We start from the raw sequence: 10,979 nt of genomic DNA, 5'->3' as shown, positions 1-10,979 counted from the left end.
CGTACCACCCGTACACCACTTATCGTGCCTTCGAAATAATGACGTTTCGATAATATAATAATAATAATATTCAAAATCAAATTCAAAAGCTCGCCGTTACGACGTCACAGCGCACGTCAACAACCGCAAATGCCGCTGCGTTGGACATATGTCAGTGTGACGTGATGAGTCGTGAGTTCGTGACCAGATCGCTGGTTGTCGTCAAAAGTCCCGCCAAAAGTGGTCGGCGAGCAGCCGGCAGCGCCACAGCATTGCGGCACCGTTCGTAGTGGCCAGTCGTGGGCCTCCGTTGGTGATACCCGCCTCTGGAGTCGACAGACGGGCCGACGACGACAACCTAACGGTTGGCTGCACTGCAGCTGCCGATCGGGAGACGTACGTGCGCCCCACGGGATCAAGCGTACACAGCGAACAACTACTTTAACCGTGCGGCACGTGGTGGGGGTTGCGGTGTTGATCGCGCGGTGCGTGGAAGGGATGGCCGGGGGAAGAGTGGAGGTACGAACGTTTTTGTTGTTGCGACCGTTTCGCGCGACGTCATTTATACGTTGATTGTGTGACTATAGATGTTATTTTTTGCCCGTTTTCTCGAAAAACGAACCGAACTGCGAAAGACGACGTCCGCCCGACAGACGAACTGAACACGAAACGCGAGCCGCCCGTGGACATTCCGCCGTTGGATTTGGTAAGTTATATTTTCGTGTTCGTACGTACCGACGTTGCGAGTGGCACCGGCGAGAAACCTCGTTGTCCGTAGAACACCTGACCGCCGCCATTTTGTCGTAGCGGTGGCGTGATGTTATTGTTATTGTTGTGGTCGTCGTACTCTGATAAACTCATGGGCTTTCGGCGGCGGCGACAGAGGAATACGCGTCGACGTTAGGCCGGCAGCCAGCCGAACCCGTGACGCGCCTAACCGTCGTGGCACGTTCGTTTATGTGCTCCGGATTTGTGCCAAACATGGCGTGCCACTTCCTGGTAGTGACCCAGAACGCCGTGTCCATCGACTATTACTCGATAACGGTCGCGTTCTATTACTCGTAGCTGCCCTTCGGGAGGGTTTCGTTTTTCGATTGGTCTTGTCGCCTCATCCGACCGTCCGACCACGGGGTTTTCCGTTACCCCTTAAACACCCGAATACCTGTTCGCCGAAACGCTGTTTTTTAAATTATATTTGCTGTCAGCTGATGGAATCGTTTTCAAATAATCACAGCCGTGCCGATAAAATTCACCTGTATAACACCACATACGGCGATATCTCGTTCACGTAATATTCGTCAAGTAGATACTCGTCGACTGTTGGATCATTATCCCAAGTGTGTATTTAGGTAAACGGTAATTACGGTTATCGAAAAACTAATCACATCTCTTTAGTACGTCGGTCGCGTGTATACTTTGTCCTGACTTTTTCTATATTCTATTTATAGCAGTAGTCACGATAAACTCGCACGTTTTATGACGCGACATGATTTATCCAATTTTCTTTGAATAATGTCTGTTAAGCCAATTTGTGGGTTTGATCGGCTTCTTTTTCATAATAATTACCTAGGTTGGTAAAATTATTCAAGAATTGTAATGTATTATATTTAAATCTACAGTACATTTTACTTAAAATAAGCACTAAAAAGTATAACATTTTCTAGGATGCTAAATGAATAGAAGCTTATGAAGTTTTAAAAGAAACTTCCTATTAAATAAAAAATATTTTTTTATTCGAGATTAAAAATAAAATAGTGCTTTCTGTGTTCTGTAATTTCTTTTTGGATTTTAACCTTAAATTGCTTTAATTATTACCATTTTGTATTGATTTTGTTTAAACTAGAAGTTATAAAATTGCTTATATTTATAGATACAATTAATATTCAAATTCACAAGTTGTAGTTTTAACTTTTAATATACATTTAATAAATTAACAATTTGTATTATAATTTTTGAAAAGAGCAATATGCTATGCCTATAATAACAATATTATCAAAAATGTTATAACAGATTTACAGAATACAATTTAAAGCCATCTAATTTTTTCAGTATCAACAGATATTAGTGGTAAAACCCATTGATATATTAGATTATAGGTATTGTAATTTCTTGATAAATATTTAATTGACCATTTAAAAGTTAAAATTAGGTATTTGATTATTTATTTTGTTCTTCTATTTATATAGAAAAACATACCAATTCATCATGTTTTATTGTTGATTGTATTTTTTTTTCAGGTTTATTAAAAGTTTCTCCATTGGAATCAGCTTTTTGTAACTCTTCGTTGATAGAGTGATATCAACCCAAGAAAAAAAGACATTATTTTCATAAGTGAAATAAGTTTTCTATAATTTAACTTACATTTTTATAAAGAGAAAAGTGAATACTTCATGGTATTTTTATTAAATGTTGGTTATTTTTTTATTTGTTGTAAATAATAAAGTCTAAGTAGACACGTTTTAGTGTTAAAAAGTGATTGTTTTATCATAAATTAAAACAATTTTTTTTGTGTACACACGTTGGTTCTTTAGAACCTCAAAGAAGTTTAGATGCTTGCTACAAATCACAATAACTCTGGGATTAACCTCAATATGCCCAGCAAACAGTTAAATAGAATGTAAGTAACAATAGTTAGTTCCTATTAATGCAACTGTATACCTAACTGTTTTTATATGTCCAGTAGCTTCGAAGGAATAGATGATGCAGGGTGGAAGGCCAAACTTAAACTTCCTCCTCAAGATCACCGGATTAAAACAAGCGTGCGTAACATGAAATGAATACATTAAAAAAATACATAAAATATTTATTTATAAAATATTATTATAGGATGTTACTTCAACTAAAGGAAATGACTTTGAAGAATTCTGTTTAAAACGAGAATTATTAATGGGTATATTTGAAAAAGGTTGGGAAAAACCTAGTCCTATTCAAGAAGCAAGTATTCCAATAGCACTTTCTGGCAAAGATATATTGGCAAGAGCAAAAAACGGCACAGGAAAAACTGGTGCTTATTCCATACCTGTCCTTGAACAAGTGGATCCAAAACTAGATGTTATACAAGGTAAAAATATTGATCTTTTTCTTGATTTTTTATTATTATAATTATCAACTTTTGTTATAATATTATGAATGTTTTATGTTTTAGCACTTGTGATCGTGCCAACCAGAGAATTAGCATTACAAACTAGTCAAATATGTATTGAGCTTGCAAAGCACTTGGACATTAGGGTCATGGTGACTACTGGTGGTACTAATCTTAAGGATGATATTCTTCGTATTTACCAAAGAGGTAAGTTTTACAAATAATGTTGTAATAACTGTTTCTTGGGCAAGATTTAAGCAAGGGATTGTATTTATAATCATAATCACCTACTAAATATTATATTATAATTTTTCCAACATTGATATTATCATATATTGCATTATATAGTTTTAAATTAATAATGCATTTTTAGATTAATATAGAAAATATATTTTTAATTTTGCTCTATGATGAAAGATTTTGGATTCCCCTTCACTTAAAATACTTTATGAGTGAGATATAATATTTGAGAGCTTAAATATCAAATAAAATTATTTTCCGAATTATATACTTTATACTATTTACTGTAATAGGTTTTTCAGTGCAATAAATTCTAAGAGAATTACAATTTTTTCCCAGTTTCTTGGAAATAAATAATTAATTTTAATTCGTAGTTATTTAAATAGTTATAATTGCTTGTTTGAATATATATATATTCTGCTCCATGATGATATATTTTAGATTCCCCTTTACTTAAAACATGAATAATTTGAGAATTTAAATTCCAGATATGAAATGTAAGCTTGTTATAATATATACTCAATAGATTGATTAAAATGTCCGATATTCTAGTACAAGTATTTATTGTTTATCATAAAATAATATATTCTCGGAAATTGTATAAAAGAATATTGTGCTCTATGATGATATACTTGGATTCCCCTTCACTTTAATTTTATGAGTGAGAAATTATTTTTGAGAGTTTAAATTCCAGATTTTAAATGTAAAATTGTCATATAATATACTGTATATTCATAAATTAATTCAAATGTCGTGATATTCTAGTACAAGTATTTATTATTTATCAAAAAAGTACTACTATATTCTTAGAACTTGTATAATAAATTAATATGCTCTATGATGATATACTTGGATTCCCCTTCACTTAAATTTTATGAGTGAGAAATTATTTTTGAGAGTTTAAATTCCAGATTTGAAATGTAAAATTGTCATATAATATACTATATACTCATAAATTAATTCAAATGTCGTGATATTCTAGTACAAGTATTTATTATTTATCAAAAAAGTAATACTATATTCTTAGAACTTGTATAATACATTAATATGCTCTATGATGATATACTTGGATTCCCCTTCACTTTAATTTTATGAGTGAGAAATTATTTTTGAGAGTTTAAATTCCAGATTTGAAATAAAAAATTGTTATATAATAATTATACTGTATACTTGTAATAAATTGATTCAAATGTCTGATATTCTAGTACAAGTATTTATTATTTATCAAAATAATAATATTATATTCTTGGAATTTGTATAATAAATTAATGTGCTCTATGATGATATACTTGGATTCCCCTTCACTTTAATTTTATGAGTGAGAAATTATTTTTGAGAGCAAGTAATCACTAATTAAGTACTGTAGATATCTTAGCAAAATAAAATAAGTATTGTTTATTATTCTAATAGCACCTAGATATTGAACTAAAATTTGTATTTACTTGATTATCATATACTTATTTCTCTTAAAGAAGCACACAACACAAAAAAAAGTTTTTTGATTTGAAAGAATGTTCAATTCTAAGAATAATGGTATAGGTTTTACGTTTCTACTCACATTATTCAATAACTTATGAGTTATGAGCAATTGAAAAAAGATGTGTGATGTCATTGTGCCCAGCTCATCGTAATTGCCTATCTTATATGGGTAAAAGTTCCTCGCTTCACCCAACGATTTACCAACCTAAAAATTTTATTTTTGAAATTTAATTTACATATAAATGTGTAATTTTATGTGTTTAAGACAATTCAAGTATCTGAATTTCAATATAACGTTAAGTTTTTTAATTAATATTAAAAATCTTAAAAGAGATATTTGAATCTGTATTTTATATTTAAATGGCCATGACGATCACTTTAAAGATTTATTAATATTTAAAAAAACTAAACATTATATTGAATTTTTGATACTTTTATCATCTTAAACATTAAAATCACACATTTATACGTAAACTAAATTTCAAAAGTAAAATTTTTAGATTGGTAAATTGTTGCGTGAAGTGAGGAACTTTAACACGTATAAGATAGGCAATTACGATGAGCCGGGCCCAAAGATGTCACTCGGCTTTTTTGCATTTTATAATATCTCTTAAAGGAATCATTTTTTTTTTAAATCGGATTTTCAGCAAATCATTTAATATAGCCATAGCTACAATATTTTAACATTAAAAAAAAAATTTTTTGTATTGTGTGCTTCTTTAATAATAAGCATAATATCTAAGTAAAATCTCTTCAATAATTGTGAAATTTAATACAATCTATTTTTATAGCTAAGTAAGTCTCTGGTATTCAGTATTACTGTTATTTCCTATTATTATGTTCCAATATAGTGGTTTTATTAAATTTATTATATTATATTAAAAATGAACATATCTGGAAGCTGCAATTACAGTATGATGCAGTATATAAATTTATATAACAAAGTCTCAATTGGTTAACAGATAAGCACAATTTTTTTGAATTTTTGTTTCATAGGTCTTGAATTATTGTTTGAAAATTTAGCACAGGTTAAATATAGTATATTATTATGTTATGAAACTTTATTCTGTGCCACAAGAGAATGCATATGGCTCTATTAGCTGTTATTATAAATGACTGCGTTTTGTTGTCTTGAAATTGTAATATTTTTCAACCACTTGTCTACTGAAATGTGAATACCTTGGGCACCGATAACAACGGCCGGTGCTCGCGATAGTATAGTGGTGGGAAAGCTGGGAGTTTTAATCGTCTGTATGCGTTCTCTTGTGGCATGGAATATATATATCTTAAAAATCACAATTTATTTATTGTAAACAAAAACAACAACACAGGTGACATTTAGTTAGTTTTTTTTTACTTATATATTGAAAATTATAAAATAATTTTTTTAAACATACCAAATTGGGATCCGGTTTCTAATTTTTTGGTATGCTATGGCCTATGTATTGCATTTAAGTTATATACACTAATCCTTCTTGAATTCTTTATAATATTTAATTGATTACATTTTTGATGTATGCATCATTACCATTATATATTAATATTTTTTACAGTGCATGTTATTATTGCCACTCCTGGAAGAATATTGGATCTCCTAGACAAAAGCATAGCTAAAGTTGATCATTGTCGGATTTTAGTTTTAGATGAGGTAAATACATTTTCTTATTTATTCAATTACTCAAAAAATGCAAACTTAAGATTTTAGCCAGTTAATTTGATATTATTAAATTTAAATTTAATAAGTCATTTTTGTTTTTAGGCAGATAAACTTTTGTCACAAGATTTTAAAGGTATGTTAGATCATATAATTTCGAGGTTACCATCTGAGAGGCAAATCCTCCTATACTCTGCCACATTCCCTCTGACTGTCAAACAGTTTATGGTGAGTACTTTAAATTAAGTCAATGCAATTAACTTGACTGTAATGATAGATAATTTAATCAACATGTATTGTTTTAGGATAAACATTTACGTAGTCCATATGAAATAAACTTGATGGAAGAGTTAACCTTGAAAGGAGTTACTCAGTATTATGCATTTGTTCAAGAAAAACAAAAGGTTCACTGTTTGAACACTTTGTTCTCAAAGGTATTCATTTATTAAAATTATGACCAATAATTTTTTTTAATAAAATACTTCTATTCTATATACTTTTAATAAAATAATACTCTTATTTATATTTATTTCAGCTTCAAATAAACCAAAGTATAATATTTTGTAACTCAACACAGCGTGTAGAGTTACTTGCTAAAAAAATTACTGATCTCGGCTATTGTTGTTATTACATTCATGCTAAAATGGCCCAAGCACATCGTAATCGTGTATTCCATGATTTCAGAAAAGGATCTTGCCGCAATCTTGTTTGTTCCGGTAATATAGTTAAATTTAGTATTTATTTTCATTTTGATTCCTTTAATACAATTTATTTTCTTCTTGTAGATTTATTTACGAGAGGTATTGATGTACAAGCTGTAAATGTTGTGATAAACTTTGATTTTCCCAAAATGGCAGAGACGTATTTGCATCGTATTGGTAGGTCAGGCCGATTTGGACATCTTGGTATAGCCATCAATCTTATCACTTATGATGACCGATTTGCTTTACACCGTATTGAACAAGAATTAGGCACGGAAATAAAACCTATACCTAAAGTAAGTTATTTGCATACTGAAAGTTATTTATAAAAGAATACTAATAAGGTTTAAGTAATAATATTTAGCAGCTTAATTAAAATGAATAAAATTATCATGGAAATTGCTAACATAATTTATATTCATCATATTACAGTTTAAGTTGGACACTGTTTAATATTTTGGTTCTTAATTAATCCATTTAAGGCCAATGCATATATTTTAGACATTTTGAATACTTTTCTGTTCCTGTTCTCTGTAGCGCGTAATCCGACAATCTTTTTAAGAAATTTATATTTGTTTTCAAAATTCTGCTAAGGTTATGCCTTACACTTTCTAGAAATCTGTGAAATTTAGAATAATAAAAACATACAGTCAGAGGCACTTAATTATTAATTGTAAATTATAAATGATATGTTGCAAATTGTTTTTTTTTACCAACATTTCCTGCTAAAATAGGCTACAAAATACTTGATTACTGCTGTTTCTTTTACTAAGTTATTTATTTTTATTTCTTAATGTTAGTGTATTCGGAGAGCAATTCTTTTACAAAATTGAATTTTAAATTGTTCACAAATCGTAGGACATTTTTTTTATTTGCTAGTGCTATACTTTCTGGTATGTTAATTATTATTAAAAAAAAAAAGAATTAATTTTTAAAAATTGTATTTATGATACACAAGTCTATTATTACTTTTTCCTAAATAATAAATATATTTCCGAAAATTATATTTTATTTATGATATGACTTTAATTTTTTTGTCTTACAGGTAATTGATCCAAGGTTATATGTTGCACGGCCAGAAGATGTAGATATTAATGAAGAAATGGACCTTAGTAAATGAAAAATCCTTCCCCAACTATTGTAAATATTTGTATCTAAAACAAACTCAATACCTAAATACTTAACTTTAAGACTCAAAGAACCCAAGATATATACATTTTATTTTTCAATCGATCCAAAGAAAAATTTGATTTAAAAACTATTTGCAGTTCACTTAAATTTTTATTTCTATTTCGTAAATTCATAACTAAAATCTCTTCTCTTGTTTTTTTTTTTATTATTAGTATTATTTTATTTTCATTTCACAAGAAATTTATGTTGCCTTGCATGGTAGTACTGTATCTCGTTAAGGTGACTTAACTTCTTGGATCAAGCCTTTCGTGTTCAGTACTACATACTTGCCACATTGGCAATAAAATATGTATATATTTAAGATAAAAACAAATACCCTCGCTGTTGTCCGATATATTGTACATAAGAGTATATTATTTATTATATTTAAAAACATTAAAATTTATTGCTATTGAATTAGCGAAAAGATCTCTTATGCAAGTGCGGCTATTAACAATTGATCCAAATTGTGAGCTGAGAATACAGCTATCTCAGTTCCAGTACGAAATAACCAACTACTAAAAGCTGGAACCCGTCCTACAAAATTGTTTTCTTAGTATTGGTTTATGAAAACATTCACTTCAGCCCGATTGTTTTCTTACCAATTTAATTTTTTCTGGTATAATTTTGGACGGTAAAATTTTAATTACTATTTATGTAAATGACTTAATAAATAAATCTTTCAAAAATTTGTTTCATATTCATAATTTGACTTGGGATTTCAGGGCTGAAGTCAAATTATGTATGGGGGGGAAAATTTGTTAAATTTTATTTTTTTCTTAATGAAATAACTAAGTACCATTTTTGTTTCAAGACTTAGAAACTAAATTAAAAATTAAAATAAAATCCTTATTATAGTTCGACAAAGTTTGGTACTTGATTTTCTTTTTCAAAAAATAAAATATGGTGTTAGCGTTGCTGCGTTAATTAGGAGTTATATTACTGCTACATCGAAAAAAAAAATATAAAATATCATAAAAAATGGTTGTAAGTTACAAACAAATTTTATTTTACTGAATTAAAGATCAATATTTTAATCAAATCCGCCTACTGTTGTTACAGTTAAAATTATATTTGTTAATAGAGCCAAATTCTATTAGACTTTCAATAAAATATTTTAATTTAACTAACATATGTAATTTTTATATCAACTATAAATCTCGTTACCCGTTTAATTAGTGTATAACATATTATTTTCTCTATTATGTATTATTAAAATTCACTGTGTATCCAACTATTTTCATGTCAAAAAAATTTATTGTTATATACAAATTTTGTGTAAATTTGTAAATGGATAAAAAAAATGAATTGATAACAATTAAATAAATCCAACTTTCAACCACCATTTAAGTTATTTTTTTTTTGTCCTTAAAACTATTTTACGTAATAATTTATTGTTAAATTCAATAAGTATTGTGTGAATATATATTACACTAATATCATGAATATTTTTCAGAGCAACAATTTATAGTATTATTAATACCTGTAGATATTATGTTTTTCTTCATTAAAATTACTATTATTATCTACACAAATAGAATGAAAGGTAAAGTATTGATTAATGTTGATTATAGATACAAATATTGAACATATAGCTGAAACTTTTGGAATTGCTCAGGAGATCCATAATAGTTAAAGTAATTTTATTCAATAAGTCATGGTAAATTTGTGAAGTATTGAGGTATCAAATTTCAAAGTATACCTTCAATACTTATACAAACATTAGAATTAATAATAACATAATTAGTTGAAATAGCTGACCTTATTTTAGATTGGTTGGAGCTTATGAAAATTGAAATAACATACTTAGGTATTTTGTGTGGAACATTTTGGTTTTACAATTGGATTTTTTACTGTGGTTTGTCCTATCTTTTTGAGGTGTAAAAATCATTCAATCTCATACTTTGAGGCCATGGGGGTGATTTCTTCTGCAATCCTTCTGAAAGTAGCAAGTTGACTTAATTCGAAACAAAATATTAGATGTAGCTAGGAACATAATAAAATTATAAACATAATACAATTATAGGAACATAATATTATAAGTAACCTGAATGTATAAATAGTGAGAGTTCTAATTTTTAAAGACAAAGCGAGAAGGCTAAAGCTGTATAAATAAAAGAAAAATATTTGAAAAAATTTTACTATAGATACTGATTTTACAATCAGATGGTCATTGCTAATGACTCGTTAATCATTAGGATGTAAATTATATAGTCTGGTTTATGGTAAGACTCCGTACCTACTCATTTGACTAACACCTGGCAAGAGTATTGCTCAAGCAAAATATTGATTTTTCCAGTCATAGTAAAGTATTTAAGTAAAGTATTGATGTATACCATCAGCATTTAAACAATCAATGGTGTTATGTTTGATAAAATACGTGAAAGCAAACCCTTATGTCATTGACGCTTATTAAAGATACAGTATTTAGACAGTGAAATTTTATACTTTTTTTGTTTTAATTTTTGTTTTTTTGTTATATGTTTATCTAAACTTTTCAAACAATTGTTTTGTTTTTTATTCTGTGTATTGATCTAAAGTAGACCAATATTAAAGAATATATGTGATTTAATTAATAATTATAATATGTAAATGGTTTTAACTTTTTATTGTTTGTACACATTTCAATTGTATTAAATTAAGTTGAAGCATAAAATACATGATAATAAACTTT

The 10,979-nt window shown here is 28.7% G+C and overlaps 1 protein-coding gene across 2 annotated transcripts; it reads left to right on the top strand.

Moving 5' to 3' along the window:
* Positions 1-499: 499 nt before the first annotated feature.
* LOC132940343 (ATP-dependent RNA helicase me31b) lies at positions 500-9,650 on the top strand. Of its 2 annotated transcripts, none has more exons than XM_061007881.1 (11): positions 500-685; positions 2,217-2,596; positions 2,663-2,738; positions 2,806-3,040; positions 3,125-3,268; positions 6,334-6,428; positions 6,540-6,662; positions 6,740-6,868; positions 6,970-7,150; positions 7,220-7,431; positions 8,181-9,650. In XM_061007881.1, the coding sequence occupies exons 2-11, from the start codon at positions 2,529-2,531 to the stop codon at positions 8,253-8,255; spliced, it is 1,338 nt and encodes a 445-aa protein (XP_060863864.1). In that variant the 5' UTR covers positions 500-685; positions 2,217-2,528; the 3' UTR covers positions 8,256-9,650. The 2 variants fall into 2 exon arrangements, with proteins under 2 accessions (XP_060863864.1, XP_060863863.1); XM_061007880.1 differs by having other exon boundaries at positions 501-685; positions 2,660-2,738.
* The last annotated feature ends 1,329 nt before the right edge of the window (positions 9,651-10,979 follow it).

Source organism: Metopolophium dirhodum, chromosome 3 (assembly GCF_019925205.1).
Source record: "Metopolophium dirhodum isolate CAU chromosome 3, ASM1992520v1, whole genome shotgun sequence".
NCBI lineage: Eukaryota > Metazoa > Arthropoda > Insecta > Hemiptera > Aphididae > Metopolophium > Metopolophium dirhodum.
The sequence above is the reverse complement of the archived record's forward strand: the minus strand, read 5'-3'. Positions and strand labels throughout refer to the sequence as shown.

Excerpts from the sequence above, each read along its gene's own strand:
- LOC132940343 (XM_061007880.1), top strand. The coding sequence starts at position 2,529 with ATGCTTGCTACAAATCACAATAACTCTGGGATTAACCTCAATATGCCC. Across the intron at positions 3,041-3,124 it reads AAAACTAGATGTTATACAAG|CACTTGTGATCGTGCCAACC; the intron begins GTAAAAATATTG and ends TTTATGTTTTAG. Across the intron at positions 6,663-6,739 it reads TGACTGTCAAACAGTTTATG|GATAAACATTTACGTAGTCC; the intron begins GTGAGTACTTTA and ends GTATTGTTTTAG.